This window comes from Impatiens glandulifera, chromosome 9 (genome assembly GCF_907164915.1).
Source record: "Impatiens glandulifera chromosome 9, dImpGla2.1, whole genome shotgun sequence".
In the NCBI taxonomy this organism is placed as follows: Eukaryota; Viridiplantae; Streptophyta; class Magnoliopsida; order Ericales; family Balsaminaceae; genus Impatiens; species Impatiens glandulifera.
The window spans coordinates 238615-260182 of record NC_061870.1 but is presented as its reverse complement, the minus strand read 5'-3'; the positions used below and the strand labels follow the sequence as shown (position 1 = coordinate 260182).

General features: G+C 28.3%; 1 protein-coding gene across 1 annotated transcript; it reads left to right on the top strand.

Annotated features, from left to right (window-relative positions):
* Positions 1-16016: 16016 nt before the first annotated feature.
* LOC124914998 lies at positions 16017-20093 on the top strand. Its single transcript, XM_047455638.1, has 5 exons — positions 16017-16240; positions 16347-17583; positions 18185-18245; positions 18322-18545; positions 19808-20093. Exons 1-5 carry the CDS (start codon positions 16123-16125, stop codon positions 19860-19862), a joined length of 1695 nt encoding a protein of 564 aa, XP_047311594.1. The 5' UTR covers positions 16017-16122; the 3' UTR covers positions 19863-20093.
* The last annotated feature ends 1475 nt before the right edge of the window (positions 20094-21568 follow it).

Below are 21568 nucleotides of genomic sequence, written 5' to 3'. Positions count from 1 at the left end.
AATATTTTGAGATTCGTCTAATTCTATGACATGGAAATAATATAATGAAAATTACATAGACTTTTCCTTAAAGCCTCGTAACTTTAGACATAGCCTCGAAAGTGGTACGTTTCAATCATTTGTAAATGGAAAAACATCGTATAGTATTTGACATGTCATCCTTATTCCTTATAATTTACCACTAAGTATATGGATGCAATCATCTAATTTCATTTTATGAATGCAAATTCTTGGTCCTGATAATCTTGGAGATGCAATTGATATTTATTTACAATCGTTGATAGAGGAGTTGAGTGCGTTGTGGAAAACTGGAATAAAAACATTTGATGCATTAACTTCGCGACATTTTACTTTGTGAGCTGCATTATTATGGACACTTAATGATTTTCCTACATACACAAATTTATTTGGTTGTAGTATAAAAGTAAAGTTAGCATGCCTTTACTGTAATAAAATATAAGCTCAATAAGATTGATAAATGGTCGTAAAGATTGTTATATGTGTCAACAATGTTTTCTCCTAGAGATACACAAATTTCGAAAAGAAAAATATTTGTCCGATGTTACGATTGAAATTAGAAAGACACATAAATTATTGTCAGGAAAATATATTTTACGTCAAGTACAAAATTTGAAAGGTATAATCTTGAGTAGGTACCATACTAAAAAGAAAAAAAATATTTCATGAAAGTTGGGGTGATAAATGGAAGAAAGATGAATATTTTTTTAGTTATCTTATTAAGAATCATTATTATTAAAATATAATTTGTACGTAATGCATAGAGAAGAATACTTGTCATAGTGTCATTTATACAATTATGGACCTTCTAGACAAAACTAAAGACAATCTTCATTCACGTCTTGATTACAACTCGTGAATGTAAGACATTATTTACATCATGTTGTCAATGGTAATAATCTTTATCATTCATCACTCCTTATACATTTTAGGTTGTATAAGAGTTAATGAAACAAAGATTGCGGGTCTAAAAAATAATGATTGTCACGTTTTGCTAGAATACATGATTCCTCTTGCAACACTTGGATTACTTCCAAATGAAGTGTATGAAGCTCTTGTTGATCTATAAAAAAAATTCAATTATGTTCGAAATCAATGAAGGAATTGATTTTACTTTGACACTCTACAAATTGGAAAAAGTATTTCTACCATCATTTATTGACATAATAGTGCACTTGACAATTCATCTGGCATTGGAAGCTTTTATTTAAAGGACTTGTTTAATATAGGTGGATGTATCCAATAAAATAGTATATGGGTATTTTGAAGACATATTTTCGAAATAAAAAACATCCAAAAGCGTTGATTTCTGAGGGTTATCTTGTAAATGAGAGTATCAGTTTGTGTTTAAGATATTTTGAAGATTTATCGGTTCAAAATTATATTCAATCAGAAACTTCTTTGTCAATATTTTCAGCCATTAAATAATTATCAACATGCACGCCGTATATTTATGAAGACGGTGATCGAGAACGAGCTCATGTGTACATATTAAAAAATTGTGAAGAAGCTGCACCATTTTACAAGTATGAATATTAACTTATTTTTCAATTAAATTCATTTTTTATAAGGATTAAATTATATCCAAATTTATGTGCAGGGAGTACATACAAAACGTGTTTCTAATACACAGGTTTTGTCAAATGATGAAGTTGATAAACAATATTCATACTTTTCAAGGATATAGTAAGTTGAAAACATTGAATAAGATAATGTGTTTCTCAAAATTGATTTAACACACTGTTTGAACTAGATAAGTGGAATTCTTAACAAACAAAAGTCAAAGAACAAAAGATTTTATAACTTTAGGATGCATTCCTACGCCGTATGCAAAGAAATTTGTATATTGTAAAGTATACTTGTATAAATTCACTAGAAAAAAATATTAATCAAGGTTTAAAGACACAAAATAGTGGTATTCTTGTGAATGACAACAATGGCAAGAAAACTATAAACTATTATGGAGTATTGGAATGATACCTTTATAGAAAATAGATTCTAGTTTTTAAGTGCAAGTAGTTTGATGTGTATTCTTGAGATAGAGGAATAAAAATTGATAAAAAAAAAATGATTTTATGAGCATAAATTGCAACCAAGCATTTAGAAGTCTAAATGAACCTTTTATATTGGTCACTCAAGCAAAACATGTGTCTTATGTGAAAGATAATACCAATAAATTAGGTTGGAAGATTGCAACAAATACAAATCATTGATACTCAAACATTTGATATTCTTTAAAGGTTAATATATTACCATTATTATTGTTTATTTATCGAGCATTATATGTTATTGTTTATTATTTAAATAAGATGTTTATTGTACTAATTATTATATTGTTAATGTAGTGATGAAGAGACCTCAACCAAATAAGAAGAAAATATTATCACCACTTGGATTGGCTTGGCTGCCGCAATTGCACAATTACTAATAACAAGTACTACACAAAACATGACAAATATAGTATCTCTTTTTGATTGGTCTATTAATGAGGAGCATATACCATTGAATATTTTAGTACCACCATCGACTAATGATGAACATAAAACAAAAATTTATGTGGTACCCGAAGCAACGACCAAAGTACGTATAAATATTAAATTAAAGTTTCTTTAATCAATAAGTATTAATATGTGTTTTGTAATTCAGTAAAAAAAATATTTGTAATGTATCACCACCCTCATTTGTTTTAAAAAAACAAGAAACTAACAAAAATTTGACATTATCGAAATTGGCGAGTGGAGAGAAGTTACCACTAATTTTTAGTCTAACCAACAACAGACCATGTTGTGAAAACATGAAAAAGTGGTCTCGTCACTTAGGGGTTTCGGTGCGAGATAATCAAGTCATTCCACATTGCACTTTGAAATGAGAATTTTTAACTCCAACGGTTATAGATCATTTATGGCAGACGACGACTGTGAGTTAAATTTACAACATGAAAAACTCTCTTTTATGTCAAATTATTTTACGTTTTTTGTTAGAATTTTTTTTAAAATTTGAACTCCTAAAATTAACTCATATTTTCAAAATAAAATTCATAGTGAAAAATATGTCTAGTTATCGCGATGAAGGATTTGTGGAATAATTGGAGATGCGAAATAAATATGAAGCATATCTAACCCTAAATAGGTAATTTAGTAAAAATTAAGGCGAACAACAACGCACATAAAATTTTATAGGAGGATTGTGATTGGTTAATTACACACCGCTTCTCGACTGATCGTTTAAAGATTATTGTTATACTAATATTTTTTGTTATAAATAATTTATATAAGTTATAAAATTCTATTAATTACTGAAAATGAGACATATTAAATTCTATGAACAACAACGACCGATCATTTTCAAACTTTTTTTTTACAAGTACAACGTGAAATAGTAAGACATATTAAAATTTATTTAATAAATTTTATAAAGAAGATAACTTAGGAACTAAGATACGGACATCCTCCAACTTTTGAAGACGTCTTTCTTGAGACTGGGAAACACAAGGATAAAACACAAAAATATAAATACTTAAAGATTTATTTATATTTATTGTTTGATATGTGTTTTTAAAATTAATATATATTATTGAAGGGTGAAATGCATACCGTGAGAGTGGAAACTCATCAATTTAAAATATTGATTTAACTGACATGGTATTTGGGCTTCAAAAACATGGTTATATGATTGGAATGGGAGGATGAGTCTTTCCTTCACAATTGAGAAGTGAAGAATAACAACAAAGCATCCACCAATAAAATATTACCCTTAAGAATGAATTACAAAAGTTAGTCGATCATCAAAAGGCACATGAAGTTAGAACTGAAGCCAAACTAAAAGAAGTTCACGATGAAACATAGACTGATAAAGTTGAATTTGAGAAAAAGTTGGAATTTATAATTTCATTTATGACACTCACTCCATCAATGCCTCCCACTTCATCAATGTCACTAAGTGTATCGCTTCATGATATATGTCAGATTATTACGACATTACATTTTTTATTGTTTATATTAATATGAAATAATAATTTTGGTAATTTTAACTTGTTAACTATTTCATGGTTTTATTTTGGATCTTATTCAATAAGACAATAAATATTTCTCATTGTTCAATGGATGCATGCTAACAGAAAAGAAGAAAGTCATCAGGTATGTAAGCAAGCAGCCCTTGTATTTATTTTTGTAACTTCTTATATAAATTTTAGTGATGTTTTTACTATTATGTTGGTTGATTACAAATATTTTTTCTTATTATTGATAGGTATTTCAAATTTAGAAAGATTGAGATTTTTGAAAAAATATTGAAGTCTTTTATTTTTGTAAGTTGTGAATTGTATTTTTATTACAATCGATGTAAGTGCACATCTATAATAGGAATCTCAATTTCCTTGAAATGGAATGGACATTATTTCTTTGTTAGGAGTCTATAGTGTATTTCTCTCTTTGTTTAGGTTTTCTTACATCTCTTTTCTCTACATTGACATATCTTTACTATAGTTGAACTTTGTGGTTCAAAATTGATCAAATAGAATTATTATGAATGATATATTGATATTATGATTTGATATGATATATGTATCAACATTTTTAAAATGAATATTATATAGTTGATATTTGTGGTTTAGAATCGAGCAAATAGAATGATCCAATAGTTGTGTAATATTTGTGCAGAATTCTCTTTTGTTTTTGGTTTAGGTGGAAGAAATAGATCTTGTTTGTGTACTTTAAAAAGGATTCATTTGAAGTGTGAAATGGAGCGGATAAATTTTCTCCCGAAACTTTCTCACTTCCCTTGCTTGAAATTGATCATTTTGTTACAACTATAAAACAATTTCGATTTTTTTTTTTGTAGTAAGGAAATAATTAAGACCTAATTATTCTTCAATGGTATTTTAGGAAATGATTTATTAAAACTGTGAAATTAAATATTTTATAATATTCTATGTTTGGTTTATGTTTTAAGAATATTATTTAGTTTATTTTAATATTTTATAATTGACACTACATATAAGTTATTCATTAGTGAGGGTAAGAGTGAGCGCCATAGAGCATTATATGACAACAGTAAGAGTGATCGTTGTAGAGTCATCTATGGAGACGGTGTTGAGTTATGGAGTCTACACTTATAATAAACTCTACATTGTTAATTAGAGTTTATTGGGTTTGTATTTGGTTTTGGGCTTGGGCCTGACCAAGAGTTATTTAGGTTTATTATCTGAATGTTTACCCTATAAATATGTGATTATTAAGGGTTTACAAGTTAGAGAAATAATTCTAGAGAGATAAAGTGTGAGGAAAAAACTTTGTATTCCTTCTTCTTCTTCATAGTGAAATCTGGTGGTGGCTGAAGTGGGCGTAGCTCAATTTGAGTGAACCACTATAAATATGTGTCTTCTTGTGTTCTTCTTTTTGCATTTTTACAGATTGTTTCAAGCTGTTCGGATTTGGAAGATACAAATCCTAACAACTGGTATAAGAGCAGCTAGGCTAGATCTGAGTATTGGAAACAATGGCAAGTGAGAACAGTATAGGACATAGGATTGGAAGATTTGATGGGACAAATTATGCCTTCTAGAGAATGAAGATTGAAGATTATCTCTATGGAAAGAAGCTTCATATTCATTTGAGTGAGAAAACAGAGAAGATGGATGAAGTTGAATGAAAACTCCTTGATAGACAGGTTTTGGGAGTTGTCCGATTGACGCTAGCCAAGACGGTTGCTCACATTGTAGCAAAGGATAAGACCACCATGGGTCTGATGAAATCTCTTTCTGATATGTATGAGAAATCATCTGCTAACAATAAGGTACACTTAATGAAAAGACTCTTTTACTTAAGAATGGTTGATGGTACTTCTGTCACTACTCATTTGAATGAATTCAATACAATTGTGAATCAATGATTTTGTTAGCATCTCTACCAAATAGTTGGGAACCTATGAGGGCATCAATTAGTAATTCAGTTGGAAATGCTAAACTGAAATTTGTTGAAGTTAGAGATCGTATTCTTGCTGAAGAGGTTCGTAAAATTGATTATGGTGAAACGTTCAAAGGTTATGTTCTGAATGTGGAAAACAGGGGCAGAGGTAATGATAAAAATTTCAACTGAGGTAAGAGCAGATCTATGTCGAGGAGCAAGAGGATTCAGTACAAGTGTGGGAAGAGATTTGAGTGCTGAAATTGTGGTAAACAGGGTCATTTAAAGAGGAACTGCAAAGCACCGAACAGAAATAGTGATGATAAAAATGATGCAGCCAACGTTGTTACAGAAACTGTCACTGATGCGTTACTTCTTTCTGTTGATATCCCGATAGATTAATGGGTTTTGGACTTAGGAGCATCTTTCCATACCACTGCCCACAAAGAATTAATAGAGAATTATGTGGCTAGAAAGTGTGGTAAAGTTTATCTCGTAGATGGTGAGCCACTGGATATTGTTGGCATGGGGGACATCACATTCAAGATGGAAAATGGTTCTATTTGGAAGATTAATAAGGTGAGAAACATTCCAGGATTAATGCGCAGTCTGATTTCTGTTACACAACTTGATGAAGAAGGTCACAATTTCAGTTGTGGAAATGGTGCGTGGAAGGTGACTAAAGGAGCAATTGTTGTTGCTCGAGGTCACAAAACTGGAACGTTATACATGACTTCAACTTGCAGAGAAATTGTTGCTGCTGTAGTTGATGACTCGAAGAACAGTGAGCTATGGCATTGCAGGTTGGGCCATATGAGCGAAAAAGGGATGAAAATTCTTTTAAAGAATGGACAGATTCCAGAATTGAAGTCTGTTGAACATAAGTTATGTGAAAACTGCATTTTTGGAAAACAGAAACGGGTGAGTTTCTTAAAGATTGGGAAGGAGCTCAAGAAAGAAAGGCTAGAGTTGGTACACACTAATGTGTGGGGACCTGTACATGTTTCTTCTATTGGCGGATCACAATACTACGTGACGTTTATAGATAATTCGACAAGAAAGGTATGGGTATATTTTATGAAGCACAAGTCTGAAGTATTTGTTATTTTAAAGAAATAGAAGGCTTTGGTTGAAAATGAAACAAATTAGAAAGTTAAGTGCTTGAGATATGACAACGGAGGTGAATATATCAATTCAGATTTCAAAGAGAATTGTGCTGTACATGGGATTAGTATGGTGAAGACTGTTCCCCGAACGCCTAAAGAGAATGGAGTAGATGAATGAATGAATTGAACATTAAACGAGCGTGCTAGAAGCATGGGATTGCATGCAGGGCTGCCTAAAACCTTCTGGGCAGAAACTATTAATATTGTTGCCTATTTGATAAACAGGGGACCCTCTGTTTCTCTTGAATTCAGAAATCCTGAAGAAGTCTGGAGAAATAAAAAGGTAAATCTTTCTTATTTGAAAGTGTTTGGTTGTTTATCTTATGTTCATATTAATGAATGTGATAGGAGCAAGCTTGGTCCAAAGTCTAATAAATATTTTTTCATTGGTTATGGTGATATTGAGTTTGATTATCGTTTCTAGGATAATCAAAATCGGAAGATCATTCGTAGTAGAAATGTTATTTTCAATGAACAGGTTTTCTACAAAGATTGTGTTGGGAAGACATCATATGGTGATTCCAAGTTGGAAGAGACTGGTACAGTCGATTTGAGAGAATTTTCAGCTGAATATATACCGACTATCGAAGAAGAACAATGTGTTGTTGAAGATAAAATCGTTGAGAATGTGGCCCTAGAGGTAAATCAGCAAACACCGGTTATACAGTTGAGAAGATCATTAAGGAATCGAAAACCAGTTGAGAGGTGGTCTCCATCTCTGAACTATATCTTGTTGACAAATAGAGGTGAACCTGAATGCTATGAGGAAGCAATAAAATCTGATGAATCGGTTAAGTGGGAGTCTGTAATGAAAGATGAGATGGACTCTTTAACGTTGAATCAGACTTGGGAGCTCACTGAGCTACCAAAGGGAAAGAAAACACTTCACAATAAATGGATCTTTGGGATTAAAGAAGAACGTGATAAAACCATGAGCTACAAGGCAAGGTTGGTTGTGAAAGGATTTCAACAAAAAGAATGTATTGACTATAATGAGATCTTCTCTCCAATAGTTAAATTGATGACAATCAGAACTATTTTGAGTTTGGTTGTGAAAGAAGACCTCCATTCAACAAATGGATGTCAAAACTGCTTTTCTTCATGGTGATTTAGATGAAGAGATTTATATACGACAATTAGAAGGATTTGAAATCAAAGGAAAGGATGCGTTTGTGTGTAAACTTCAGAAGAGTCTGTATGGTTTGAAATAGGCTTCAAGGCAATGGTACATAAAGTTCGATAGCTTCATGAAAAGTAATAATTTTCTAAGGTGTGAAGCTGATCATTGTTGTTATATCAAGAGGTTTGATAAATCGTACATTATTTTGCTCCTCTACGTTGATGACATGTTGATTGCTGGAGCAAGTTTGTATGAGATTAACAAGCTCAAGAAAGAGTTGTCTGAAAAGTTTGCAATGAAGGATTTGGGAACTGCTAAACAAATCCTTGGGATGAGAATTTTCAGGGATGAAGAATTTCTCAAGCTTTCACAAGAAGAATATATGAAGAAAGTTCTTAGCAGGTTCAACTTGTATGATGCAAAACCAGTTACTATCCTCTTAGCTAGTCACTTCAGACTATTTAAAGACCAGTCGCCTTCAACAGAGGAGGATAAAAATTACATGGCCACTGTTCTATATGCCTCTATCATTGGTTGTATTATGTATGCAATGATTTGCACAAGACCAGACATTACACATGCAGTGGGAGTTGTTAGCAGATTCATGAGCAACCCGGATACACAACATTGGGAAGTAGTAAAGTAGATACTACGATACTTAATAGGAAGTACGGGTCTTACTTTGTGTTTTCGAAAGTCTAATATAAGTTTGGAAGGATATGTTGATGCTGACAATGGTGGTGATGTTGATAGTAGGAAGAGCACAACAGGGTACATTCATACTCTAGGAGGTACTGCAATCAGTTGGGTTTCAAAATTGCAGAAGATTGTTGCTCTTTCTAGTTGTGAGGCAGAGTATGATGCTGTGATAGAGACTGCTAAGGAGATGATGTGGTTACAACCATTTTTATGTGAATTGGATTAAGACTACGAGGGAAGGGTGTTGCGATGCGACAGTCAGAGTGCCATTCATTTGGCAAAGAATCCTATTTATCATGGAAGGACGAAGCATATACAGGTTCATTATCATTTCATCTGGTCAGCTTTAGAAGATGGAGTATTAGCTCTTGAGAAGATTCCCGGGAGTGAGAATCCAGCTGATTTATTGACGAAAGCTGTGAAAAATGAGAAACTGAAGTTGTGTGCAACTTCAGTTGGTCTTCTTCGTTAAGACACCGGATGGAAAGCCACTACCGATCGAGAGATGATGAAGTTAGTATCCAAGTGAGAGATTGTTGAGTTATGGAGCCTACACTTATAATAAACTCTACATTGTTAATTAGAGTTTATTGGTTTTGTATTTGGTTTTGGGCTTGGGCCTGAACAAGAGTTATTTAGGTTTATTACCTAAATGTTTACCTATAAATATGTGATTATTAAGGGTTACAAGTTAGAGACATAATTATAGAGAGATAAAGTGTGAGGCAAAAACTTTGTATTCCTTCTTTTTCTTCATAGTGAAATCTTGTGGTGGCTGAAGTGGACGTAGCTCAATTTGATTGAACCATTATAAATCTGTGTCTTCTTGTGTTCTTCTTTCTTGTATTTTTACCGATTGTTTCAAGCTAGTCAGATTTGGGAGATACAAATCCTAACAGACGGTAAAAGTGGTTGTCATAGAGTCCTCTATGGCGATAGTAAGAGTGATCATCACAAAGTCTTCAATGACGACGGTAAGAGAAGTCATCATAGAGTTCTATATGATGGCGGTAATAGTGGTCGTTATAGAGTCCTCAATGACGATGATAAAGTTTTTCGTTATAGAGTGTTTTTGTGGCAACGGTAAGAGTGGTCGTTAAGGAGTATTCTATAGCGACGATGAAAGCCATCGGCATAAAGGACTTTATAGCGATGGTACAAAAATTGTCGTTATATTTGTTTTTTGACAATAACGACAAGTGTAATCCCGATAACTAACGACTATTTTTCCACTGTCTCTAATTATTTATAGCGACGAATTATATCCCAATACCGATGATTTGTATCCCAATACCGACGACCTCTACCATCTTTATTGAGTTCTTTCTACTAGTGAAGGAAAAAGAATACTGAACAAAATGAAACTATATATTTTATTAAATATAGTATAATCTTGATATAATGAAATAAGATTAATAAAAAAATAAATATAATTTTTTGTTATGGACTATAATTAGAAAAATATTATGACAATATTGTGATTTATTAATAAAACATATATTGCAAATCTTATGGCAAATATATATTAATTATGGTTAGTTATAATTTCAGAAAAAATGGATTTTCTTCAATAAATCTGGATTTAGTGGAAATTATGTTGAAACAATTAGTGTAAACACCAATGCAAATTTTCAACTAGATATTTGTAATGTTTAGCGGTACTTGCAAATGTGGTTGCGAAGTTTCGAAATAATGCTAAGACAAATGCTAAAGATAGTTTTTATTGCAAAGATAGTTGCGGGACACATGTTATAAATGAGCCGTTTTTTTGTAGTGCTTATAATAATTCCAATTTCTGAAATATTATTTATTTTACATATTATAATAATATTGAAAAACAAACTTTAAAGTTGTGTTTGACAAGTTTATGATAGAATTGGAGTATTATTAAGTATGGATTAATTAGTAGACATTATATTTCAAATCATATTAAGAGTTTCTTTAATAAATTTGATTTATTTAAATAATGTTGAGTGGTGGTGATTTTGAAAATGTAAGTAAAAAAAGTAATATATATATATATTTTTTTAATGTTTAAAATTAGCATGATTCCTCATAATTATAATCTTCATCTTAATTTAAGATATATTGTGAGTAAGAATCAAACATGTAATGTTGATATCTTAAAAATTACTATTTTTATTTAGTTACTTAGCTAGTTAAAAGTATTAATATGTATATATATAATAATAAATTAAATTTTAATTTTTTAAATAAAAAATATTTTAGTAATATAATGGGTGAGTCGTTAAAAAATCTCAACTGAGCGAAATTATTATAAAAATATTATACCAAGGCTAATTAATTAATTTAATGGTTTCCTTTCTCAATAGTTAGATTTGTAAATGTTTGTTTTTCTTGAATGGAAACAAATAGCTATAGATTCATCAAATTTTTTATTTTCAGTACCCTAATTTATTAGTAACAAGCTCATTTAACATCCTAACTTTACCATTCTGAAACAAATTCGACTGGTTTCTTAAATTAATTAAAAAAAAATTGGAGTTTAAGTAATTTATATTTGTTCGATCTTCTCTAAATTAACTTAATTTATGCTTAAAACTTAGTTATTTTTTTATATATTTTTATTAATATTATAACTTATTGTTAAATATTTTTAAATTTAATTATTTATATTTTTATATGTATATTTATACAATTAAATTGTTTTTTATATAATATTATTATTATCATAACTTTAATTATATTTAATTTTTATCTTATATATTTGTATTTTTATTGTAAAATTTATAATATTATATTCATATTATAAAATTAAAAACATTTTTACATTGTCAAATCTTATTTTAATAAATAATAATATATGGAAAAAAAATAAACATATCAAAGACAACTTATTTGAACTATATAACTCATAAAAATAATAATTGATGAGAGGTGTAGCTAAGAAGACCATTTTAAAATAATATTATTATAATAATTTATTATTATTAAGTTATTGTATTATAATTGTTAAAATATTTTAAATTAATTATGTATTAATTAAGTATTTATAAAAAAAATATTAAGTGAGATATTATAATATATTATATAAATAATTAAATTTAGAATGCATTTAATAATAAAATATAATATTAATAAAAAAATTTAAAAAATAAGATATATAAGTTTAAATAATAAATTAAGTTAGTTTGTAAATAACTTCAACCAAAATTATTTTGAAAATTTTTGAAAAAAAAATAAATACTTAATTATAATTAAATAAAAAAAACTCACCTTTCTTTCATCAATCTTTTTATTTCCAATCCCTAATTTAATTGTAATAAGTTGATTTGACATCCTATTCTTACCATCCCTATCCCTAGAACAACTACTCTTCCACTGTGCATGTTATATGAAAAATGTAGTGATTCTTATCAATATTCTTATCACCCCGAATGTTACATGTCACATTTTGATAATGAAAACAATTTCAGAAAACAACTATATCTTATACACGAAATCCACATGCATAATCTACTTTCCACAAAACTAAAGAAAACTAAAAATGTGGTAATTCAATCTTTTTCATAATATTATTGAAGACACTTGAAATTATGAGCATATGGGATATTTCAATTATAGTTGTGGAAATATGAATGAAATACAATTCAATTTAATTAAAATTGTAGCACATAAGACTTAACAGGTTAATTAATGTATATATTTTATGAGATAATTGAAAACTTTAAGTCACGATTTAAAATGTCACAGGTAAAGATTGTTTCTTTGTTATTCATTTTACAAAGTATTTTTTGTATGACATCATTGGTGGAACACATATATTTAATCATAGAATTTAGTATTTAGTATGAGTCTTAATTTTTCTTTGAATTTGTTGGAATTATGATGGGATTTTGTGTTTTGTTTTAGATTTTGTCTAATTTTGTAAAATTATTATTTTAACACCTCCCTAATATTCTAATCTTAAATCACTTATTTCATTAATTAAAAATATTAAAATAATTTTACTTTATTTTTATTAAATTTAAATATAAATAATATTTTAATAATTAAATCAAATAACTTATTTTCTTTTTTGTTAAACAACTTTATTTATTTATTTATTTGTTTATTTTTAGACAAAAAAATTAAAAATAACTTTAAATAATCAAAGATAAAAAAATATAATAATAAGTAATAATTTTGAGGAATTAAAAAAAATACTTAGGCCTCGTTTGATGTATGGGTTATTTGGATAAATTCTGGGTTTTTTCCAAATAACCCTTGTGTGATGAAAAGGATAAAAAACCAGGTTTTTTTAATTTTATTCCTATTATACCCCTCTCTCCCTCTCTCCCCTCTCCCCTCTCCCCCCTCTCCCCCCTCTCTCTCCCTCTCTCTTCCTCTCTCTTCCTCTCTCTTCCTCTCCCTATATATATATATATATAATAAAATAATATTATATTAAATAAAATTTTAAATATAATAAAATAAATATTAAAAAAACTATATATATATATTAATATTAACTTTTATTAATATATAAATAATTTGTTTATAAATACTTATAAATAACTACTATTATAATTCAAATATTACATAAAATAATAATAGATTATAATTTTATTTATATTGTATATTTATTTTTATTTATATAATTATATAATTTTTTACATAAATTAATGTTATAAATATTTTTATTTAAATATATGTCATTTTATTTTCTAACATAATTATTTATTTACACTATTTAAAATTTAAATGGTATATTAGATAATATAAAATGTTATAATTTTATTTATATTTTAAATTTATTTATATTTAATATAATTTTTTAAAATAAATGAATTTATTAATTTAATTTATATGAAAATAAATTTTATAATGTAATAAAATAATATATATATATATATATATTTATAAATATAAAATAAAATATTTAAGTAAGGGTAATATGGGTATTTTAATTAATAAAAGTGTTGATTTGATGGATGATGGGATTGTTGGGTTTTGGGATAAAACCTGGGTTTTATCTCAAAAACCCAAAGATCAAACGAGGCCTTAAAGTATTTGATATATATAAAATAAATAAATTATAATAATATAAAATAAATATTATCATTAAATATTATTTTAATTAATAAAATAATTAATGTAATTAATGAGTGTGTAATTAGAATATGTTTGATTTGATTATGATTATTTTAATTATTCCAATCGAAGCCTTCAAATAGTAGTTTTAAAATACATTTTTATAAATAAAGATCTTGCCCCTATTCACCTTATTGGTCTAAAAATGGGACAAGTCAAAGGTTCTGTGACAGTGACATATGTTGGAAAAGAAAAGTAAGAGAAATGGGCTATATTATATTGAGAAATGATAATTTGTATGAGAGGATGAGAAAGGACCGATTATATATTTCTCAGAAATTTGAACGAGGCTTTTTTCTTATTTAGATTTTTTAAATATCTCAACAAAATTAATTATCACGTCACTCCCTCTCACATTTATTGTATATGAATACCCTTTAAGTCTTTTTACCAAAAAAAAAACATTATCATTTTTTCAAAATCTTCGCCTATAATCATTATTTCTTCTTTCCAGATATTTTATTCAAACGAACGAGGCCAGAGAGAATCTTCCTCTATTATATTTTGGTAAAGATAAAAGGGCTAGTTTGATTCAGACATCAACTTATTCAGCTTATTCTCTGTACAGCTTATTTAATCATCGTTAAACTTGGATAGATTTGAAATAGCTTACACGCCCAACTTATTTATTTTTAATATTTATAATATATTATTTAATAATTAATATTATATATAAATATAATATTATATATATATATATATATATTTATTAATTTAATTTTAAATATTGATAAATTATTTAAATTAAAAAATAATATATATTTAAAAATAAATTATATTAATATATTAATTTTTATAAATTTTTGTTAATATATAATTTTAATTATTAATAAATGACTTAAATTAAAAAATAATATATTTTAAAATAAATGATCATATGAATATATTAATTTTTATAAATATATAATTTTAAATATATTTAATATAAATATGATATAAAAATATATAGATATATATAAAAGTATTTAATAATATATCTTTTTCACATTTTCACACTTTTTCTCTGTGACTCAATTTTTTAATTGTTAAATTATTTTCGTACTCTCTAATATTCTTAGTATTATCATTTATTTCAGGATTAATCTAAATTGTAATAAAATTATAATTATAAATAAAAAATATTTAATTATATTTATATTTCATATTTTGCTTAATTATTTTATATATTAAAATATATATATATATATTATAAATAATAAATAAAAATATATTTAAATGTATGTTTTTTATTATAATAATTTTATATAAAAATATTATAAATATATAGAATATATGAGAGAATGAATAAAATGATTAGAAAGAGATTAAATAGAGAATAGAGAATAAATAAAATGATTAGAAAAATATTAAATAGATAAGAGAGAATGAATAAAATAATATTTAAAAATGATGAAAGATAAAAACGCTGAGATTATAATTTTAAAAGTTGAAGAGAGATAGAGAGAAAATTGAGTTTAAACTCAAAAATGTGTTTGATTGTAATTTTTTGCGTGAACTTATAAGATAAAGTTATTGTAACAGCTAATTACCCAAATGTCATACACTGTTTATAAACGCTAAATCAAACAAGCCCCAAATTTGGAATATGAATAACAAGGGAATAACGTGGTGTAATTTGTATAGTTAAGAAAAAAAATAAAATTTTTATATTATTTTATTTTTATACTCACCAATAAGATCTTCTTTGGATTGAGTTTTTTAAAAAATTTAAAAGAAAAAAAAAATGATTAGTGATAATTTTAAGAATGTGATAATTATTTTAAAAAAAATAATATATATAAAAAAATAAAAATAATAATTTAAAATAAATAATGTTTTAATATTTTAATTAATAAAATGAATTATATTATTCTTATAATTGAATTTAGTTAAAATAAACAAGTGTTAACCCCTTCATTCATTACTTTTCTGGATTTACCTCCGCTCTCTTTATACTCATATTTTGTTTATTTCTTTTTCTTTTTCCTTTTGACTTCTAAATAGTTTTGCTTATTGATACTTTGACATTGCAACTTGTTCCTTTGGCTTGTCCTGTCAATCTTCTTCTTCTTCTTTTCTGTACTATTTCCCATCACATCTTTGCCGCCTTCCTTCAAAATGCCATTGTTCCTGTAACTCTTCAATGTCTGACCCAGCTGCCAGAGTCCGTCTCGTTCGCTGTCCAAACTGCCAAAATCTCCTTCCCGAGCTCGCCGCATACTCTGTTTACAGTTGCGGTGGTTGTGGCACTGTTCTCCGAGGTACAGATCTTCTCTCTTCTCCATTTCCTGATAAAAAAATTTATGCATCTTTATATGGAAACCCATTTTCACGATCTTGCATTTTCTATGAATATTTTTTCAAAAGCTAATACTGGAGGATTTCCGGAGGAAACTATTTCAGAAAAATCTGTTGACATTCACAACTCTTTTAATGGGTCTGAATGGGAGGATGATATTTTCAGTATCAAATCAGGCAAACAAAAAATTATATTGGAAAACAATTCTGATGATGTAGTAAACAACTGTTTCGATTCAAATAGACATGATGTTCACGAATCTAGAAGAACAAGAAAGGCTTATGAAATCAGAAGAAATCAGAATTTGGGAGTTGACCATGTAAAATACTCAGATGGAAGTTCATCAGGTTATCACCAAATCAATACATCTTATCAGAATGAGTATAAGGAACAAAACCCATCTGAGCTGCTTCTGAGGAAATTAGACGAATTAAAGGATCAAATCAATAGATCTTATCAGCTTCAAGAAAAAGCTAAAGAAAATGTTCCTTATATGCATAGGCTTCATCATACGAATCGCCACAATGAGACATTTGAGTATAACCGCCAATCTGCACCTAGGAATATGATGCTACCTTCAAGTGGAAGGCGTTGCCTTCCAATATCAGGCGGTTCGCCATTTGTTACATGTTATAATTGTTCTGAGCTGCTGCAAGTTCCTAGAAAGGTCCTCTTTTTGGAGAAAACCCGAAAGAAAATGCAATGTGGTTCTTGCTTGGTCGTCCTCCTCTTGGAAATTGTTAATAAAAGACTTGTCATTTCTTCTTGTGAACAATCCCATGTCATGAATGAAGATTCTTCAAGGTTTAATCTTTCCTCTGATGATTATGACCATATTCATTATACAAATGGAAACCCAAATTCATCTTCAAGAGTTCACGCTTATTCAATGGACCATAAGGAATCTGATCGCGTTGAAAAGATTCCCGTAAAAATCAAACCACCTCCACCTCCACCTCCTAAAGGTTCGCCTCTTCAAGATTACTTTGAATATTCAAACGTTTATCGGACTGTTGAAAAATTTGATGATGGAAACCAAAGAGGACTGTCAGAAGAGGCTTCTTTAGCAACTGAAATTGATGTTTCATTTGAATACACAAATACTGGGACATCTCAAGAATCAGGAGGTTCAAGAACATCATCACTGTTTGCTGGGTTCAAGAAGAGTATTAGGGATTTTTCCAAATCCAGCCATGGATCTGATCAAGAAACAATAAATGTTGTGGTTAATGGTCGTGCTATATCAGATCGTTTGGTGAGGAAGGCTGAAAAACTTGCTGGACCAATCCAACCAGGAAACTACTGGTTAGTTAATAAATGTAATATTGGGCTGTTATGGTGTTTTTCTTACTGAAATTTTCATTTGTTATGTTGGTATTTCAATTTGATCACCTCAACAGCCACATAATAAACCTCACTTTTATATCAAATGAAAGTGTATTGTTTGTTTATTAAATTGAGAGTATAATCTCAACCACACTTTAATAACTAATGAAAACATATTTGATGTGGATTATTTCTGGATTGAATCTCGTAACCAAGGCATTGTTTTTGAATAACCAATTGGTTATTTTCAAATAACTTTGTTTTGATATAAGAAGTTTGATATTTAGTTCATGATTTGAATAATGTTCTAATCCCAAATAACCCACATCAATCAAGCTCCAAAATATCTTTCAAAACTTTTTAAAAAAATGAACAAACAGAAAAGATAGTTTGGAACATTTTTCACCATGGAACCTTCCATCACCCATAACAATCAAATACTTCACCAAACCAGATAATTTTCAAACAACGCATTATTTTATTAAACAAGGCCTAAAATTGCCATTTATTAAATCTGTATGTTCCTTTATAGCAATATGTTCTAATTATGATCATAATATATTTATATATATATAACTAGGTACGATTTCAGAGCTGGATTCTGGGGAGTGAGGGGCGGACCTTGTCTAGGCATTATTCCTGTAAGACCAACCTGCAGCTAATGATTACTAATTCTGTATTTGGTTCACAATGTTGATGAAATTTATCTTCTTGCAGCCATTTATTGAAGAACTAAACCATCCCCTAGAGGGGAATTGTGCTGGTGGAGAAACTGGTGTCTTTGTGAATGGTAGAGAACTCCATCCAAAAGATTTCAATCTACTTTGTAGTAGAGGTTTACCAAGGGAAACAAACAGGTCATACATAATTGAAATGTCTGGAAGAGTTTTGGATGAGACCTCTGGTGAAGAACTTGAATCCCTTGGAAGTCTTGCTCCCACGTAAGCCCTTTAACCTGAAAATTCGCTTCACTTCACTTTTTAGTCTAAAAAAATGCAATGTTACTCAACTTAAATGACTATAAAAATTCCAAACAAACTCCCATAAAAAGAATGATAATGTCTTGAATCATTACCATATCCCATTTGAAGCCAATTTAACTTGGCTATTCAATTGGCTTCAACTTCTCTTAATATTACAGTCTCCTTGCATTTTCTCTATAGTTTTTCTTGGGCCTTATTTGATAATGAGGTTATGGTTATTTTCAAATAACCTCTGGTGTAGGTTATGACAAACTAGGTTAGTTGAATAAAAATGCATTAGGGTATAAATATATAATGAATAAATACTTCTTTAAACATAAATTATTTTGATTGATGATTTGAATGATATGATTGTTGATTAGATAGTGGGTTATTTAAGACATAATCTCCAATAATCCACATTTTTGGGTCCAGGTTTGATAGGCAATTGCAACAAAAGAGCATTTGAGAATAACTCTTCCCTTTAGCTTTCCTATTTGTCCATTCTTTTACTTTGCTCCACATTCTCAGCCATATTAAGATCATCATATTTTTTATTATGATCTTCCATATAAAGATAGACGGATATGCAGGAATGCCGATCCTCTGAATTTTGAGGAAAATTGTGATGGTTCTGTTAGATTCTATTGAGTTGTTTCGTTTTTATTCTTGCAAACAAAAGTGTTGGTGATGTTATTGATGTCCTTTTGAGTTTGTCACACATTTAACTTACAACAAATCTTGTCATAATTTGCTCAGTATTAGTAGTTAGTACAATTTTCCCCGCGTTATAAGCAATCTTTGCAGATGTGGATCAACGAAAAAGAGTTTCACTTTTCTTAATATGTTGGACTATAAATATAAAGTATTTGCTCTCAATTCCTGCTCTAAAGACACAATATATCTTTTATGGGTAAAAAGTATAGTTGATGAATCAATGAATCTGTGTTATAGCCTTGAACATTCAATTTTGTAGGTTTCATGACCAAGTTCTAGTAAAATGATATTGCTAAGTATAAACTAGGTAAATGTGTAGAAATTTCATCATGGCCATGAGATGATGACCATTGATTTAAGTGTTGTTTACATCTTGTCGGATAAGCATTAGTCTTTCCCTTATGTTATTCAGGGAAAGAACCAATATTAGGAAGAAAAAAACTCTAGTTTGGGCATTTTTTCTTGAGCAACTTTTCATATGAGCCCCGAGAATTCTTAATGTTTGCGGAAACTCTTTTTCTCAGTGTCCAGAAGATCAAGCGTGGATTTGGGATGAAACCTCGAATAGTTGCTGCATGATTTTTTTCCCTTTCGGTTCATTTGGAGATGATTGACAAATACTCTCGAAAAAAACTTCAGAAGGTATTCAGTTAATTGTTTCCATAGAAAACAATAAAATATTTGGCTCATTTTGAATGTTTCAATTGTGTCCTAAATATCAATTTCATTTTGATTGATTTCTTGATTATTAATTATTCTTGTCAAAATGTTGCTCTCCAATTCAGTTGAATGTTTATCTTATCCATAACATATCTTATTGTTTCTGCCATGTATTTTTTTTTTTTTTTTTTTTTTTTTTTTTTTTTTTTTTTCTTTTCTTTTTCTTGAAAGTGAAAAAGATTCCGTGTTTCGTGTACAATTATGACTAAACTTGTTTGTGAGTAATTTTTAATTTTCAATTCATTTATTGTCACATGTAATGGAATTGTAGTTATATTTGATGATTCAATTTAGTGTCTATTCAGGTTTCAATTCATTTTTCCCAAAATATTAATTTTTTTATTAATTTTTTTAAAATATTTACCTTCTCTCTAAACTTCTTAATAATTTCACTAATTATTATTCTTTTTTTCTAATCTTATTAATTATATCTCCCTTTCTATTTAAATCCACTAATTATTTTATTTTATAAATATAAAATATGTATAATTAAAATTAATAATACTTAATGAAATAATTAAAATAAAATATATTAAAATAACACAGATTTGATTTTTATTTAATCTTATTAATACATATAAATACATATTTAATTTAATGTTTATGTAATATATTTTATTTTAATGTTTATATAATTTATTTTTATTTTAGTATATATTATTTATTTAAATAATAATTTATATGTTTTAATTTTTATTTAATATATTTTATTTTATTTTATTTTAAAGTTTATGTAATATATTTTTATTTTAGTGTATAATATTTTATTTTAATTTATAATATTTAGTTGAATTATTTAATTTAATATGATTAGTTTTAGTTATATATATATATATATATATATTTTGTATTAATAAGATTAGGTAAAAATAAAATAGGTGTGTTATTTTAATATATTTTATTTTAATTATTTAATTGAGTATTATTAATTTTAATTATTATATTGATAAAATAATTTAATTAGTGGGCTTAAATAGATAAGTATAGTTAATATGAATAGAAAAAGAGAAAGAAATTAGTAGGGTTATTAAGAGGTTTAGAACGTGGGTATTTTGGAAGGGAAATTTGATGGAATAATCCTCATAAGAGGGTTATTACCACATATAGCATACCATTTATAATTTTTTCATTTTTAACCTTTTGTTAAGGCAAAAAGTCACTTTTGCCCTTTAATTAAAAAAATAAAAATAAAAATTGAAATGTCAGTGCCTTTCAGTTTCTTGTCCCCCATTTCCCTCATCTCCACCAACCGTCCTTCCTTCATCAATTTTCCCCATTCTCATCAATGTTCTTCATCATCAACGGGGTCCTTCCTTCATCATCAACATCCTTCATCAACAAAACCGGAACGTCTTCAACATTCAGGTTAGACGCTACCTTCGTCGTTTTATCGCGGAAATGGATGAATGTTTAGGGTTTCATCGTTTAGAGTCTAGGATGTAGGTTAGGTCATGGAATAATGGTTTTAAAGCTTGGCTGATTTGTTTTACAGTGAAATATACATCTGACGAAGGTGACGAAGGCGACAGTGCATCTATCGCAGGCGACGATGCATCTGTCGCAGG

Coding starts and splice junctions, on each gene's coding strand:
- LOC124914998 (XM_047455638.1), top strand. CDS start 16,123: ATGTCTGACCCAGCTGCCAGAGTCCGTCTCGTTCGCTGTCCAAACTGC. Junction 17,584..18,184: donor ATCCAACCAGGAAACTACTG/GTTAGTTAATAA, acceptor ATATATAACTAG/GTACGATTTCAGAGCTGGAT. Junction 18,546..19,807: donor CTTGGAAGTCTTGCTCCCAC/GTAAGCCCTTTA, acceptor TCTTTTTCTCAG/TGTCCAGAAGATCAAGCGTG.